Raw genomic sequence first — 18597 nt, 5'->3', positions numbered from 1 at the left:
CATGCACAAATTGGAGTCTATTAGATAGATATGATACAAACCACTGCAGTGCAATACCTGTAATACCTACAGCATGTTCTAATCTCTCTAATAGGATATTATGGTCAACAGTATCGAATGCTGTACTAAGGTCAAGAAGGCCATAAGAAGATCATTTGTAACCTTCAATAAAGCTGTTTCTGTGCTGTGATGAACTCTGAAACCTGACTGAAACTCTTCAAATAAACCATTCCTCTGCAGATGATCTGTTAGCTGTTTGACAACTACTCTTTCAAGGATTTTTGATATGAAAGGAAGGTTGGAGATTGGCCTATAATTAGCTAAGACTGCTGGGTCTAGAGATGGCTTTTTGAGTAAAGGTTTAACTGCAGCCACCTTGAAGGCCTGTGGTACATAGCCGATTATTAGAGATAGGTTGATCATATATAAGATCGAAGAATTAATCAATGGCAGGACTTCTTTGAGCAGTTTTGTAGGAATGGGGTCTAAAAGACACGTTGATGGTTTGGAGGAAGTAATTATTGAAGTTAACTCAGAAAGATCGATTGGAAAAAAAGAGTCTAACTTAACATCAATGGTACTAAGAGTAGCTGTAGATAATATTACATCTGTGGGATGATTATTGGTAATTTTTTCTCTAATGATAAAAATTTTATTTGTGAAGAAGTTCATAAAGTCATCACTAGTTAACGTTAAAGGGATGGTTGGCTCAACAGAGCTCTGACTTTTTGTCAGCCTGGCTACAGTGCTGAAGAGAAACCTGGGGTTGTTCTTATTTTCTTCAATCAGTGATGAGTAGTAAGCTGTTCTGGCTTTGCGGAGGGCTTTCTTATAAAGCAACAAACTATTTCTCCAGGCTAAATGATGATCCTCTAAATTTGTTACACGCCATTTCCTCTCCAGATTACGAGTCATCTGCTTTAGGGTACGTGTTTGAGAATTATACCACGGGGTCAGGTACTTCTGATTAGAGACCTTAGTTTTCACTGGAGCTACAGTATCCAGAGTCGTACGTAGTGAGGAGGTGAAGTTATTAACAAGATAATCGACCTCTGTTGGGGTAGCGTTCAGATAGCTGCTCTGCTCTGTGTTGGTACAGGGCATTGACGATGATAACAGTGGCTGGATTATATTCTTAAACTTAGTTACAGCGCTTTCAGAAAGACATCTACTTTGATAACGTCTACTCTCCACTGCTGCGTAATCAATTATTGTAAATGTAAATGTTATCAAGAAATGATCAGACAGGAGAGGGTTTTCAGGAAACACTGTTAAATGTTCAGTTTCTATGTCATATGTTAAAACAAGATCTAGAGTGTGATTAAAGTGGTGGGTGGGTTCTTTTACATTTTGAGAGAAACCAATTGAGTCTAACAACAGATTAAATGCCATGTTGAGGCTGTCATTTTTAGCATCTACATGGATGTTAAAATCACCCACAATAATTATTTTATCTGAGCTCAGAACTAAATTAGATATAAAGTCTGAGAAATCAGACAGAAACTCTGTGTAAGGCCCAGGTGGACGATAGATTAAATGCAGAGAGGTGAAAGTGTGTCAGCTTTCTGAGGACAGCTTCAAGGAAAAGGGCGGGGCTAAAAGAGAGTGTGATTCATGTTGTTCTTGTGGGCGTGGCCACTCACTTCACCAGTCTGCTCTTCTACTTCATAATTATTCACACGCACGCTGTTGCTCATTGGGTCAACGCTGACCAGAGCTGCTGACTCCACCTTACCCCAGCAGATGGCCCCGCCCCTCCCTGAGCCTGGTTCTGCCGGAGGTTTCTTCCTGTTAAAAGGGAGTTTTTCCTTCCCACTGTCGCCAAAGTGCTGCTCATAGGGGGTCATATGATTGTTGGGTTTTTCTGGATTATTGTGATTACTGTAGGACTTTACAGTATAAACCAGCGGTCTCCAACCTTTTTTTGCGCCACGGACCGGTTTATGCCGGACAATATTTTCATGGAGCGGCCTTTAAGGTGTCGCGGATAAATACAACAAAATAAAACTAGTACCGGTACCGAAAAAAAGAAGATTTATTCATAACACACGTGAAAAGACCCAGGAAAACCGAGTAAACGATAAAAACGATAACAAAATAACGCTGAAAACCGATAAAAACCCTGAAAACCAAACATTTCACACCTGAGCCTCAACTCTCGCGGCCCGGTACCAAACGACTCACGGACCGGTACCGGTCCGAGGCCCGGGGGTTGGGGACCGCTGGTATAAAGCACCTTGAAGCGACTGCTGTGCTGATTTGCTGCTATATAAATAAAACTTGGAAGTCATTAGTATTAGTTAGTTAGCAGATTTAAAGTTCTTTCCTTTTGTGCAGTTGTAATAATCATATCTGTTATTAACCTCTGTCTCTCTTCCACAGCATGTCTTTATCCTGTCTTCCTTCTCTCACCCCAACCAATCACAGCAGATGGCCCCGCCCCTCCCTGAGCCTGGTTCTGCTGGAGGTTTCTTCCTGTTAAAAGGGAGTTTTTCCTTCCCACTGTCACCAAAGTGCTGCTCATAGGGGGTCATATGATTGTTGGGCTTTTCTCTGTATCTATGAAGCGCCTTGAGGCGACTTTTGTTGTGATTTGGCGCTATATAAATAAAATTGAATTGGATTGAATTGAATTGAATTGAATAATAATTCAACTGCCCTACCTGCCCAGACTCCCCAACGCTCTCCACCTAATCCTCCACCCTGCTCATCTCCATCTACCCACAGAGTTCAGTCCTTTCACTCAGCGTACTCATTACCGCCTCTTAAAAGGAAACTGTTCCATCTGGGTTCTTAAAAACAAGAACCAAGAACATCAGCAGCGGGAGCAGCTGTGGTACCCGTCCTCATTTTACCCTTGAAGTGGACTGCAGGGTTTCCTGTCATGTTGCACTTGAGACCAGAGGTGGAGAAGAGGTGTGCATGAAACGTGAGAAATAATCACAGGGTTTCCTCGTCCATTTTGGCGTGCATGGACGGAGAGAGAAAGACCGAGTGTGTGGGTGGATGAGATGCAGAGAGAAGAAGAAGAGGAGGAGGAGGAGGAAGGATGGAGAGTGGCACATTCTCTCTCTCTCTTTTTAACACGGGGTTCCTCTACCCCAGGGACACCTTCTGTGTGACCACAGGAGCGAGGAAGAGGAGGAACAAAGGGCCGAGGAGGTGGTGGGACGAGAAGGATCGGGGGAGGAGGAGGCCACATGTTCTACACCCTTTCCTGCGAGGGAGGAGGAAAACATGCTATGTGTGATTGTATATGTGTGCTGGATGCACAAATGTATCATTAGGCATCATTAACCACAAATTATACAGAGAGAGAGACAGATGCTGCTGTTGGCACATTTCTCTGCTCCCTGCAATCTGCAGGAAGGAAAAAGAGGGGGAGAAAGAGGGGAGGGAGGGGGAGTTAATCTAATACATGTGTAGTGTGATTAAAGGAAGAGCTTCCTCGCCGCTGACATTTCAGATGGATGTGAAGCCCGGCGAGAGGATATTAAACACACTTAAATATCTGAAAACAGAGGCAGTGAGGAGGGGGTGGGGTGGGGGGCAGAAAGAGTTAAAAGTCCAAATCTCCGAGCTCTCTCTCTCTCCTCCTACCTCTCTCGACCGCTCGGCTGCTCGCTCCTCTCTCACCACCTGTTAGTGCGGACCCCTCGTGCACTGACATCCACTTGTTTGTGCAGGAATCTCCTCCACTCACCATCAAAGGTACGAACATTTACTCTTTATTCTTAATGCTGCTGCGTGTCTCCTTCTTCTTTTATTTAGGGGGGGGGGGGGGGGGGGATTATGCACTTCTCAGAAGCTTTTATTCCCGCTCCAGTCTCCGCCTCCTCCTCAGTATCCCTCCATCCTCTTGTCTCTCAACAAATTTCGGTGTTTCTGCAAGTGGTGCAAAGTGCATTTACTCTGATGCAGCGAGGTTTGCGTGACGCGCTGCGCTGTTTTATTGCACTTTAACGCTTTAATTACAGTTTGGAGGCATTTAGTAGCCGTGGTTGATTTTTGAGTTTGAGAACAAAATAAAACACTAACCACAGATGGTCTGTTTATTGATCGTGGAGCTAAAAATTCACATTTTCAATCAGATTTAAATGTTGTTATCAACTTATTTTGGTGATGTGTGATCTATGGAGGACTGAAAATGCAACGATATTATTAATATTGAGACAAAAAAATAAAAGAAGGAAATAATGTTGAAATATATGTGTATACAAGTCAGTTAATAAAGTGTGAAATCATTCATAGTTTGGCTTTACTGTCACAATGACCTCTCATTCAGTTTCCTCCGTGTAACTGTAAGTATGAATTTGTTTAATTATTTCTGTAATAATTGACATTATTTGTTAATAACGACTCGTACATTATTGATACGACTACGGGACACGTACAATTTGGGAAATAAATATTTACATGAATATATTTATAAATAAAATAAAATATTAAATGGAAGAGCAAAAATATGAACAAAAAGCGAAAACATACTAAAGCAAGTGATTAGTGATAAGTTGTTTATTTATTTATTTTTTACTTATTCAGCTGGTTTCGACCTCCATACGAGACGAATCAGCTGATTAAATTGTATTAAGGTTTACAGTGTGCATTATTAGGGGCGTGGCCTCTTTGACTGACAGGTGGATGGTGACACAGGCGGCTGTAGCTGCTAGCTGTCTGCTAGCTTCACCTGTTTGTGCTGTTGGAGCCTTTTGGAGCATCTGACCAATAATATGGCTGCTGTGAGGTCACTATAGCAACAGACCGTGCAACGAGGCTGAGCTCCAGGTTTGGTTAAATTCTGGGATTTTATTAATCTGAATAAAGCCCAGACTGTGGTTAAGTTTTGTCTGTTGTTTGGATCTTTGTGCAGTTTAGTGCTGCATGCTGTGAATTATGATGATTTAAAACATTTATCTCAATAACTTGGCTCTGGTGGAAAAGTCGTCGTGAAATAAAGACAGAAAGAAGTGAGCACACATGATGACTCTGGAAATGATTCTGTATCATGTTCGTCTAGTTTAGACGCGATTGAAGCTGTGATGGTACCTCAGCTACTTTAAGCTGAAATCAGTTTGCCAGTAGAAGAAAGTCTCCACAGGAAGCCTGAAGAACATCTGCTCTCTCTGCAGAACTTTATTCCTTTGACCTCACTGTTCATTGACGAAGCTCGGATAGCAGTGCTGCAAAAGCACCAACACGGAGCTGCAGCACAAACGTGACCTTGGACTCATATTTAATCCTGTCCATGCTGATGCTTTCAGCTGCTGAGGTCCGCTTCAAGCTTCTGATCCAGCGAAGAGACGAACGCGATGAGACTCTAACCAAACCTGAACCAAACAGGAAACCAGGAGAATCAGATTTCCTTTCTCTTCCTGTCTCGAGGTTAGAGCGGAGCTCGTCTGTTGTTATTCTGCGATGGTTAAAATGACGTTAAGTGGAGAACTGGCTCCACCCACTATTCAAAGAATGGATGAAAGTATGACCCTGTCACTTTTTTTATTCAAATTACATGTTATATGATTTTAATAGTGAGCACCATGACAAAATAATGTGAGTTCACAGGCTTAAAGAGCAGAGCGAACTCTGGATGATGGGATAAATAAGGAATGACTGACAGGTTGGAGACATCCTGATTGGCTCTGGTGAGGTCATGGCTGTTGTGCCGTTTCTGGAGCGAGGACAGAAGAGGGATGGGTAAGAGGTGGTTAACGTAGGAGGGCGACCTGATGACGGGAGTTCTGGGTGGGCAGGTTACAGGAGTCGTTGAGGTGGTCCTGCTCCTCGACCTCAGGTTTCAGGAAAAGGAAAAATCGACTGTAACATCAGCCACGCGACCTGGTTGGTTTTTGTTTCAGCCAAACTGATGTGTCCTTTAAACATTTCTGAGTCAGGCTCAATTAATCCCAACATTAATCTTCCACTGACCTGGACACAGACATGAACTCCAATGCACTTCTAACTTAATCAAAAGCTTATTTTTTTATTCTGAGGTTACTGAGGAGCACTGAAAGCAACACGTTGGTAGATTTAACCTCCTAACTTCCAAACAGGTTTACCCTTAGCTTCAGGTTCATATCCACCCATTTATTGATTTTAATCCATTTAGTGGGAAATCTTAAACAGAAGTGAAGCCAAAGAACAAGAAAGATCTGATGTGAACGTGTTCAGCATGAGGCTAAAACACAACTTTAACCTTCCACCTTATGTTTCTGCTGACCCGATGGAAGTGCATTAACAAACTGTTGGAGTTCCTGTGTATAATGTACCTACAAATAATCACTAATGCTGCCACAAAAAGATATAAAATGAGCACAAAGTAAGATTTTATGCCTAAAAGATAAAAACAGCAGCTGTAGTTCGCTCACCACATTAATGGCATTTAGAATAAAGAACCTTGTGGATGGTTCTCCTTGTCGGGCTGATCTATAGATCGGCGCGTGCAGTCATTAATGATTCACGGGAGCTTCCTGTATACAGCTGTGCTGTGAAGGTCATCCACTGGCTTTGTTCTACCGAGAATATCCAACAGCGGGTCAAACGGGACCTTCATGCTTCGTGTTTCTGTCGTACGATCCAGCCAGATTTCTTTATTCAGTTGTGCTGCACAAACCGCCCCTCAGCAGGTTTCTGGATGTTAGCCAATCAGAGGAAAGGAGGCTTTTAGGGAAGGGGGTTCTTAAAGAGACAGGACCGAGCAGCGCCTCACGCGACTGCTGCTGATCTGCCGTGGCGCCATTTGGTCCCAAACAAAACAGGCCAATTAAAATCAGCAGTTAAAACATCAAAGGAAGCTGCACCACCCTCCAACAGATGGGTGGATGCTACCAAGCCAGCGAATGTCCCAAATCGAATACTCGGCCCAGCCAGCGAATTTCATCTTTACTTAAAGAGGACAAAGATAAGTCTGATAATAATAATGTGACCTCGAACATGATGAAGACAAACTGGAAGCTTCTGCAGCGTCACACAGATGAACAATGAGATCAGAGGCTGCGCGCTCACGGTCGTGCACACCTGCACACGTGCACACCTGCACACGTGCACACGTGCACACTGACTGCCCGGCCTCGCTCAGCTTTTAATTAAGTTCAGTACAGTTTTTTTTATATAGCAACAAATCACAGCAGCAGTTATAACGTGAACACAGAGAGACCCCAGCAATAGGCTGAGCCTCTCTGACCAAGCAGTTGGTGACAGTGGGAAGGAAAAACGTCCATTTAACAGGAAGAAACATCCGTCAGAACCAGGTTCAGGGAGGGGCCGTGTGAGGAAGACAGGACCGATGACACACAAGCTTCAGTGTGATGCTGATGTGTTTGCTTCTGAGGCGAGCGAGCTGTCGTGTGTTCGTTAAACTCATTAAAATAATTACAACCTCTCCGCTGACTCCAACCAAACAACCGAAAAAACAAATGTCCGTGTGCTTGGATCACGCTGCCTGCTGCTTCTGACTGCGTGTCGCTTTGTGATGGATGCTATGCGTGTTGTTGCTCACATCAGCCAGTAACATCAGGCCTGCGTATTGATTTGCATGCAGCTGGTTGTGAATTATAATGTGGTGTTTTCTGTGGCTGGAGGATTTCAAATCCCAGCGAGGAGCAGAGATTTTTTTTGGCAGAACAACTGAATTATATTAGGTTCCCTCGTCTCTCCTCTCTGCAGCACACGAGCTGATGCTCAGCTTAGGAAGAGAGGAAGCTGTGAGACAGAGACAGAGAAATAATCATGAGTAATTAATGAAGTTATGGAGCAGCAGCTGGTTGTGCTTATTCCAAATTTCAGATCTTTTGTCCCTGCAGTGACTGACCTCGCAGAGCAGCTTTGCATGAGTCACAGTTCAAAGTAATCCTCATGTCTGATAAAAAACTCTTTGCACCATTAGGGGCGTGGCCTCCTTGGTGAAGGGGTGTATTGTGAAAACAGCTGATCTGTGACATCATCATTAACAGAAAACTCCAGTGCACGATCGAATTAACGATGAACTTAATTATTGTCGTGCAGTTTGGTTTGAAACTGCCAGGAGCTGAAAAGTGACAGAATCTGTCCAATCACAGTGCGGCTGCAGCTCCCCTCACACCTGTCACTCAGCCATCAGGTGAGCGTATATGAGGTGACACGAGTCGCCTCTGCACAGCGAGGCTGAGACTGTTAATGCGGAGAGGGACATGAAACGGTGACAGGGCGAGTAAAAACAAGCGGGGAGGGGAGAGCGTCTGCAGACTCCAGGGTGGCGAGTGAGTGGCGGCAGGGAGAGGCGTTTTGTGTGTCTTCATTAAGATCCTCCCCTGTGTCGAGGTCTCACCAGTAATCCCGCTGTGACTGCATATCTCACACTGGACGGGCACCAGGTTTCACTTTCATGTGGGAGAATGTTTTGGCTGATAAACGCCACCTCCCCCTGAATTAAACATGACGGCCTGAGCGCCGGGACACTCGGGGGGCAAACACACGTGACAGAGTGGGAAGGGCCGGAAAATCAAAACAGGACGATTTAAACCCAGGAGACGGCGTCTCAGATGTGCGACTTCTAATTTATAATTACATCCTCATTACGTTTTAATTTTACACGATGCCTGGAGATCTCCTCAGTGATTAGCGCACGTTCAAGAACAGCCTAATAAATTTGACTTCTCATTAAATTAAGTTCAAATTAAATTCAGTAAAGTTAAAATGTTGATGCTGAAATGCCTCAGCATCTCAAAGCTCACTGTTCTACCCTGGAAAATTAGGTGGATGAGATGAGATGAGATTGAGATTGAGATGAGATTGAGATAAGATTGAGATAAGATTGAGATTGAGATGAGATTGAGATGAGATTGAGATGGAGATAAGATTGAGATGAGATGAGCCTTTATTAGTCCCACAAGTGGGAAATTTGCTTGGTCACGGCAGAAAGTGGACACTACAAAGTTAAGAGCAGCAAAAAGTAAGAAAAACAATAGAATAGAATAAATTAAATAGAATAAAGTAGCTGATTAGAATTGAGATTTTATCTAGAAAACATAGTTCTCCCTGTTAATAAAGCGCTATAGCCCAAACATTAGCATCTAAGGCTGAAAAATGAAGCCCCAGCACCTGCAGTTCCCCTGATGTCCAGCTGAGGCAGCAGTGAGTCAGTCCCCATAGACTCCCATGTTAAATCCTTACAGCAGAAATAAACACGTTTACAGCCGGATACACAAACAGTTTGGTCTCTGTGGATCACGTCCCCTTCATAACACCTGTTTTTATAACTCACCTTTTTAAGGATTAAAGTTTGCATTATTAGGGGCGTGGCCTCTGTGACTGACAAGTGGATGGTGACACAGGTGACTCTGGTTGCTAACTGTCTGCTAGCTTCACCTGAACTGCACCTCTGGTGTTTGTGCTGTTTGAATCTAACCATTTGGTTGATTATGACCATCTTTCGTATACAGGTGTTTTGCTGGTTGTTCGCTGTAGCTAACGTGTAGATTCGTGAGCTCTGTGTGTTCTTGTTTTGGGAGCTGAAGCATCACAGACACTTGCTGCTTTGTGAGCTGCTGTTTCCGTCCTGTGTGTTGCTAATAGGACTGCACTACTTCTGCCTGAAAACAAGCTTCAAGCTTCCTGCAGGCTGAACACACAGAATGAGGATTTATTCTGTTAATTTTAATTGGAGCTCTTCTCTGAGGAACTAAGTAACACAGCAGAATCTCTCCTCAGATCTCTGAGTAAACACAAAAACAAAACTGGTGCATTCTCCAAACTGCACCAGCAGCAGGTCGTTAGCTCCTATCCTCTCACCCCGTCTGCTCCACTGGTTTAAGTGGAATATTTAGGAACAATAAGCAACATCATGTGCAGGACGCGTCCAATCCTAAATCTTTTCTTTGATCGTGCATGTTCGACTCGAGGTTCTGCTCCGGCTTTGTTAAGGACGCCCTGCAGAGTTTAAGGAGGAGACACTTAAACAAGCATGATCTCCTTCCAATTACACAGCGTGTGAAATCTCCCACTGCTTAAAGTCCCGTCGGACATCTGAGTCGTCCTCTCTCTTCATGATCACTTAACAAGAAAGCAGCCGCAGGTCCAAGCTCAGGCGTCAGATAACTGGAGCCAGCTGTTGAACATTTTGGGCTAATGACGAGGCCCCTGCCTCCTCTCACTCTGAGGTGGTCTCAGAGCAGAAGGTGAACTAGTCATTACAGCGCTGTGTGTGTTTGTGAACATCTTCTCAGCCTGGTGAAAACTTGGCTTTAAAACCCCCCCAAACGCTTTCTACACTTCATCTAAACCTAAACGAGCAGTTTGCATCTCCTCACAGCTGCATCGTCCTCGCCGCCGCGCTCATTTAACAGCAGAAGTCTTCAGTTTGTGGACACGAATCTCAACATAACACCGCTAAGCTGAAAAACACGCTCGTCAAACAAAATAAGGAGCGCGATTAAATGTTGTCACAAACTGAACAGTTCTGTTCTCCAGACTCGGCTCTCAGAGGATCAACAAACCTGTAATCAGCTCGTCTCTGAGCCGCACTACATTCAGTTTACCTCCGTGATGTCATCAGTGCACGAACGAAGGCTGAAACCACCAATATTATTATTATGATATTATTAAAACTATTACATTTTTATTCAATCTGCTGTAATGTGAGTTCATAACTGCAGGTCCATCCACCCTCACACTCAGCATCAGCATCCACATCTGAGGCCACAGCTCGCAGTCAGGAAAGGGTGGATGCTGACTCCATGTTGGTGCAACAAATGCAGAAGTCAGAGTCAGAGAGGGAGGTGATTTACAGACAGACTGAAGCAGCAGCTGTCAAAAGCTACAGAGAGAGCTTCATAACTCGAGTCGCAGAACGAAGGAGGCAGAGCTCAGGAACAAATATCAAACTTTTAATGTCAAAGACCGGCTTTAAGATCCACGAGGGCGGAGACACGACCAGGAACAGCGCAGGCAAAGACAGGGACAGGACTATTTATACACAGGGACGAACACAGGAGGGCAACGAGAAACAGCTGAACACAATCAAGACAACGAGGAGGAAGTGAAACTCAAAAACAGAGACTATGGCTGTGTCCCAATTCAGGGTCTGCAGCCTCAACGATCCTCAAGGGCCGCGTACTTAAAGACCGCTAAGGCCGGAAGTGCGAGGCTTGTGAAACGGGACGGTCCAGCCTCCGTTGCGCTGCCCAGGTTGCCTAGCAACCATGATACTAACAGCTGGAAACGTTTCATACAGCTTTGTTTGACAGAAATGAAGGAGAAAATCTTTTGTTCGTTTGTTTGTTTGTTTCTACATGAGCTTTGATCATTCTCTGATTAAGCTCAGCTATTGAACGGCGTATATTTTAAAGTAAAGGCTTTAAAACCAAGTTAGTACAAACGTCACTAATGTCACATGACTTTGCCGACATGTGGCCAACAGGAATGTTTTAATGTTCTTCGTTATTAAACATTTGCACATAAATAAGTGACATAATATTCAGTACTTACTTAAAGTTTACTCTTCGGCGCCCCTCATCCGCCGTTTTTTTTCAGCAAAATTATCCACACCCACCGCCGCGCTATGCATTCTGGGATATGTTGGGCCACGAAGTCTACACCGCCACGTCCTTAAAATTCAGGGAAATGAAGGACGCATTTGAGGGCCGCATTTCGAGCAGCCTTCGAATTGGGACAGCCTTCGTCGCGTCACGGTGATGAATTGGGACACAGCCAAAGTAAAACAGGAAATGAATGAGGTGGCCGACAGAGAGAGAGAGCTGCTGGTTCCCGTGAGATGGATATCTAATAAACAAAGTAATGGATTACACACAGAGTATAATAAATAGAGGGAATATAGTGTAATACAACCAAAAGCAATAATAATGCATTTCATATTGATTTATTAATTAATCTATTTGAATAATTTAATAAGTAATAGAAGGAAATACAAATGTAAGATTTTGAATTTTAGTCTTTGTGGAGTAACTAAAGCAGAAAAACATGGAGGATGACACTGGCGGTGACTTGTGTACTTTTATTTTGCCTGTTGTGTGTTTTTTCTGGTTAAATCGAGTCTCTCCTGAGGGGGCAGCTGGTTTGCAGTTGCATATTTATTGTTGTTGTTTATCGTCCCCGGAGTGTTCGAGCAGAGGCAGCACTCGCTGCTTTATGCTCCACATTTCTGGAAGAAACTCTGAGAAAACTTTTCTGCTTCATTGTGGCCTTTAGTTAAAAGACTTTACTTTGAATAAGCAATCTTAAGCATTTCTTGTAATCAGCACTTCAAGGCATGAGTCATACGTGTGCTGCAGCTGAAAAGACTGAAAGTCCCATAAAATGTGTTTTATATCATATTCACAGGTAAATGTTAAAGTGAATCATCGTGTAATACCTGACACTGTTTACCTGTGCGTCACTCAGCGTCCACTCGAGCCTGCAGCGGCGAGCTGCACTCCTCGGGTCTGGAGGGCTGTTGGCGCCACGTTTGACCACGAAAATTACTCTGAAAGGTCAAAGCGTGAGGATTCAGCTCTCTCACTCAGGAGCAAGATGACTGACTTTGTGTTCAGGCTTTGGAACATAAAGTGTAGAAGGTTTTATTATGAAACGTAATCAGGCGTTTCAATCTGCACAGTAAATAAAGATATTTTAAATAGAACAGGATGCTGACGTCATCATTCTAAAAATAATAACAGTGCATGTTGAATTCAGAGGGACTTTGCATTTATCTATGTGGTTTTTATTCAGCCTGCAGATAAAACAATGTCGACGCCTGCAGTTCATCTGACGTCCACTAGGGGCTCCAGCAGACTCCTATGTTAAACGTTGCAGCAGAAATAAACACGTTTCCAGCCTGATGCACGTGGTTTCTGGCGTGCACAGAGATGTAAACGTGACGGCTGTCTGCGTGTGGGCAGAGCCTTATTTACAGCAGATCTCTGAACTGTTTTCTTGGACTCGTTTAGCTCATCTGCAGCTCGGTATTCCTCCTCGAGCTTCCTTCACACAAACTAAATGAAAGTTGCACAAACGTGAGCCTGACTCAGAGATCTGTTTAATCTGAAAGCAAAGCTGCTCTACACAAACACATCGGGGCTGATGTGACTGCGGTTTGTTCTCATGGGTGACTCGCTGAGGCCTCGTCTGCAGTCTGAGCTGCGTTCGGGCGTCTCACCTGTCTCGCTGCTGCAGCAGGTGGAGATCTTCCCTCAGGGGCTCACTGATGAAATATTCTGGCTCGAGGCCCAAGAAGCTGTTTGACTTCCCCCTGCTGTTCATGCAACCTGCAGGCTGTGCGTGTTGTTAGCGAGCTAACTTTTCACTCTCGGGTCGTTCTGGCCGTGTCATTTCCCCCCGTTACGTCCACACCTCCTTACAGGACTGTGGTCGTTAAACTTCCTGCTTTCATCCATGTGTGTCGGCGTCCTGCTGCGACACCTTTTCTTTGTGCTTTCTATGAACCCGGGCTTCCCTTTGTCATGTGTCAGACACACACAGTCCTCATTAAACACCTGCTGTCAGCTCCTGCAGCGGCGTGGAGCTGCTGTCAGGACCACGATGTGTCAAACAGAAGAAAAGGGTTTCCTCTAACACGCTCGCCTCCTGACTGTTAGCTCTGAGCTAAAACAGATGCACTCATCCTTTTCTGCAGCTTTAGACAATAACTCCCTCGAGCACAGCCGAGCTGATGATGAACGCAGCAGCAGGAATCCGTCCACGCAGGTGTTTGTTTGTGTCGCTGAGGTCCAACACTCTGCTGTTGCAGCTTGATGAAGGAGCTCACGGTCCACTCAGCTGCTCTGAGGTCTTATGAGTTTGCTTTTGTGCTTCATGGACAGACTTTCCATACTTGCTCAGCCTGTTTCTAACTGTGCTGCTACGTTTAACCTTTAACCTTTGACTGAGATGGAGCTCCTGGGTTTGAATTTGCTGGGACGTCCACTCCTGGGAAGACTGCGTCGCTGTTAACACACCTGAACGCTCCAGACCTGCAAACATCAGAAACCTCAGCTCTACAGATGTGCTCACACTGATGATCATCAGCCAATCGGGTGCGTTTGATTCGCAGCACCTGGCTGAGACTTGGCCTCGTCATTCCTGTGGTGACAGACACCTGTGGAAAGGCTTCCACGACTTCCTGTCACTCTGAGGAGTATCTCCATCTGCTTTCAGTGACATCCACAGTTTTTCGTGTCTTCTTTTCATCAGCAAGACTTTGTCCCTCGTCAACACTTAAAGTTCAGCCTGGTTTTAACCTGATATTTAACTCACTCTGGTCTTCACTTTGGTTTGTTTGCTGTGTTTAATTTGGGATATTCTGCTCCCGTGTTTGATGTGTCCTGACTTGTATGTATCTCGTAGCTCACTGCACCTGTAGCCGGTCTCTCAGATGCCCCCCCCACCTTCCTGCCGCACCGTCTTCCTGTTAAAACAAAGTTTTTCCTTGTGACTGTCGCCAAAGTGCTCGGGGTCATATAATTGTTGGGTTTCATCTATATTATTGTACTGACTTCTAATATAAAGCACCTTGGGGTGACCGTTGTTGTAACGGCAACCTTCGGTCCTTCTTTGCCGTTTCTGCAGGACGTAAAGTTTCTGACTCGTGCTCTTGTTAAGTAGCTTGGAAGCCTTCCGGTAGCAAAAACGAGGCGAAGGAAAAAAGGGGCAAAACATTTATTTTCCATACAAATCGAAAGGTAAAAAACAAATGCCTCTGGTGGGAGCTCCGTTTACATTCCCTTTATGTTACAGCAAAAAATAACATTAAAACGGCGACGGTCAGAAAACTGTTGCTCCACGTCCTGCCTGCTTACCTAACCTTTTACCCACACCTTAAAGATCATGACAAATACTTAAATATGGTCTGATGTAATTGAGTAAAATATTGGCCTGGACTTGGCTCCAACAGTTGTTGTAATTTGGTGCTGCATAAATAAAGTGGAGATCTTGAGCTTTGGTCTCGGCTTTTTGTTCGTGTTTTTCTTGCCTCCGACTATGACTCTGATCTTTCAGTGATGATGTTTTTATCCAGTTGTGGGTTGCCTGGTTGGATCTTGGACTGGACTCTTCCCCGTTGATCCAATGCTAGTTTTCTTGGCCTGCTGTTAGTCAGCTGGTCCAGATCTTCATCTCTGACCCAGCATGTTCATAGAGATCAACATCTGTACATCTGTACACATCTGGATAAAGACGGCTGTATCTGCAGGCTGCGATGAGGCTTCTTCGCAGAGTTTCGCTGATATTTCTCCTGCAGCTCGAGTCTATTCCTGTCTTTGGACCACAACAGTAGTCGCCTGCAGTTGGCTTAACATATTTATCAGTGTCACAGCCGGCTGTCAATAAAACTGCCTCCGTCTGTGTTTGATGTGCTGTTGGTGCCAAAACAAAACCGAGTTTCTGTCAAATGAAACACTGCATTTAATTTCAGGTCAGAGGATTATTGAACAAACTGCCGCAGCAGGAGAAGACGTCCTTACTCGAGTAATCCAGAGACGGCTGAGGATGTTTTAAATAGCATAGGTTGGGAAAACAAAGTGTATAATTACAGTGCAGCTACACAGAAAGGAGGAAAAGCTGGGCGAGGATAATAAGACCAGACAGAAGGAAGAGTCAAAGTGTTTCTTTTATTTTGTAATGAAATGCAGCTAACAGGATGTGACTGAGCGCCTGTCTCTGTGTTCGCCCTGCGGCACATGGATAACCTGTCCAGGTGTGCGCCGCCTGTCACAGCTATGAATGCTGGGACAGGCTCCACTGCTCGCTGCGATTATTTTACCTGATGTAACCTGAAGCTCGTCACATTCAGTTCTTAGAAAGCAGCGCCGTGTGATGAGGCATCTCTGATAGACAGCAGGTACAATTCACTACAAAGAACCCTTAAAATCACCGTGTCCTCAGGGCCACAACTGTCAGAGATTCTCCTCAAAATATGACGACAATTGCTCCTTTCATTGGCAGGAAGAAAAATCTGGGATAATTGGTCATGAACCGCCTAAAATCTGAGGCTCCCTTCAAATTCTTTTCATCTCCTGGTGGCTCAATTAAGTCCTGTGACAGCAGCAACACCTTTCCCATGACTAATCTCCCCAACGCCTCGTGCTATTTCCTTTGAAATCTGACATCAAACGCACTCAAGTGTTCCTCAGGTTTTCATCACAACAGATCTATTCAGCTTTTATTCAGTTTCTCTGTGAGTCACTTCAAACAAATGAGTCCAAACGGATACCCAGGCTTCATGATCGTCTTCTTAAGGACACGTAAAGAAAGTCACGTCAGATGTTTGCGTGTCAGTCAGTGTTCATAATGCTTAGTTTAGGAAACTGTTGAGTTAAACACTTATTCTGGGTCTGTAACTAACAGTGTTGGTCAAGTTACTTGAAAAAAGTAATCAGTAATCAGTAACTGCTTACTTTCCCAAAAAAGTTTACTTTACTTTACTGATTACTTATTTTCAAAAGTAATTAATTACTTAGTTACTTTTTAAAAACATGATTTACAACCTGAATAGGTGATAAAGTGATAGATCTTTCAGCCCAATTCTACTTTTTCTGCATAATCATCATACAAAATGTAATCAAATGGAAAAGTCTCTTTTTAAAACTTGTTTTATTAGTTTTAATCTTTTAACTTTATGCATCAAGCAAACATTAAATTATCTGCAACATTCTCTGACTGGAAGAAATTAGTTTAACATTTAAACCTATTTTCTGCACATTCCAGCACATAAAATAAAATATTTTGTGTGTTTACACTCAGTCTTTCAAATAGATGCAAGTAAAACACAGCAGAAAATAAATAAAGTCAAAGACTAGCGGTCCTGTTGCTCTATTTTCACCTGTAAAGCAGGAGTGGGGTAGGCGGAGGGTTACCCTGGTGCAGGTGTGCAGCGGTCAGTGGAAGAATCCGCGAGTTTCTCTGTGAGTTTCCCATTACGTCGTAGCTACTCGGTGCTTGCTCGGAAGTTTAGGGTTTATTTCGCTGTAAAAAGAAGTTTTCTTCCCACGCACAACGGACACTAATGTTTTTGTCACTTTTTATGGAATCAAACTCAAAGTAAGGTCAGTACTTCCACGCTTTAAACGCTGCACGCTCATACTCTCTCTGCACTCGATATATGATCCATTGTTGATCTGCACACAGCTGTTGTCACGAACGTCGCACTCGCTTACGTCACTGTCATGAGACACTCGCAAAAAATCACGGTTTTAGTAACGCAGTAACGCAGCGTTCCTACGGGAAAGTAACGGTAATCTAATTACTGTTTTTGCAATAGTAATCCCTTACTTTACTCGTTACCTGAAAAAAGTAATCGGATTACAGTACTGCCCATCTCTGGTAACTAACTGGGTTAACGAACCAAAGCAGAGACAATAAACCAGACTACTAATCCAAACTAAACCAACTTAACATAACTGTAACCAAAGTAAACTCAATTAAACCCACATGAAGTTAAACCAATAAATCAAAGTTATGTATCTAATTAATTATTATTAATGTAAATCTAATTCATCTGTATTTAAACCAACTAAAAAAACCACAATAAACTAAATAATCTGAATTTAAATGCTGTTGATGTGCTGAGATCAAAGCTCTCAGTGAGTAAACATGTTTGTTTGTTTGTTTGTTTGTTTTCAGACTCTATGACGGTTCGGAGAGGAAAGAAGCTCAGCATCTCCATCCAGGAACACATGGCCATAGACGTTTGCCCTGGCCCCATCAGACCCATCCGCCAGATCTCCGCCTACTTCCCCCGCCTGTCCCCCACCTCCCCCACCCCCGTCTCCCCCATCCCCGCCGTGTCCCCGCCGCCGTCCCTCAGCCCAGGCTCGGTGGCCTCGGGAATGGGCGGGTCTCACCTCCTGTCTCCTCTGTTGGCCCAGGGCAGGCCGGGCGGGGGCGGGTCCCTGTCCCTGACCAGCAGCGTGGACACGTCGGTGGAGATCAACAGCTCCGACAGCGACGACTGCAGTGAGCCTCACCGTCGGCATGTGTCTGTGTGCGTGTGTCACCCTGCATCTGTACACATCTGTTTAACGTCATCCCGAGGCTGCTTCCTGCACGCCGCTCCGTCTCAAGTCTGTTTTCATACATTTCACGAGGCTCAAAAATATCACACAGGAAGTGCTCGTGACTCGCCGCTGTCACGGTCCCAGTGACGCTTTTGGGGTTTGGATTTGTTTTTGCTTCTCGGTTCTCCACCGTTAGGCCTGTAACAGTACAGAGGACTTTAAAATACCATCACAGCTGTTAGTTACAGTTACCCTTCGTTTATATTTTGCAGGAAAATGGCTTCAAACATGCAAACACACCATAGAGAACACAAGCCTGCAATGAGTTTGAAAGTGAATTTGTGCTGTGAGCAGTGTTGGACAAGTTACTTGAAAAAAGTAATCAGTAACTAATTACTGATTACTTCCCCCCAAAAAGTAATCCAGTTACTTTACTGATTACTTATTTTCAAAAGTAATTAATTACTCAGTTACTTAGTTACTTTTTAAAAACACGATTTACAACCTGAATAGGTGATAAAGTGATAGATCTTTCAGCCCAATTCTACTTTTTCTGCATAATCATCATACAAAATGTAATCAAATGGAAAAGTCTCTTTTTAAAACTTGTTTTATTAGTTTTAATCTTTTAACTTTA

The 18597-nt window shown here is 44.0% G+C and overlaps 1 protein-coding gene across 1 annotated transcript in view; it reads left to right on the top strand.

Moving 5' to 3' along the window:
* The first annotated feature begins 1551 nt into the window (after positions 1-1551).
* doc2a (double C2-like domains, alpha) overlaps positions 1552-18597 on the top strand; it is a 66367-nt gene continuing 49321 nt past the window's right edge. Inside the window, exons 1-2 of the mRNA XM_085156540.1 lie at positions 1552-3711; positions 17587-17919. Coding sequence (XP_085012666.1) covers positions 17592-17919 — 328 coding nt within the window. The 5' untranslated portion in view covers positions 1552-3711; positions 17587-17591. The remainder of the gene's footprint in view (positions 3712-17586; positions 17920-18597) is intronic.

The sequence above is a fragment of the Neolamprologus multifasciatus genome, chromosome 4, assembly GCF_963576455.1.
Source record: "Neolamprologus multifasciatus chromosome 4, fNeoMul1.2, whole genome shotgun sequence".
NCBI lineage: Eukaryota > Metazoa > Chordata > Actinopteri > Cichliformes > Cichlidae > Neolamprologus > Neolamprologus multifasciatus.
The sequence above is the reverse complement of the archived record's forward strand: the minus strand, read 5'-3'. Positions and strand labels throughout refer to the sequence as shown.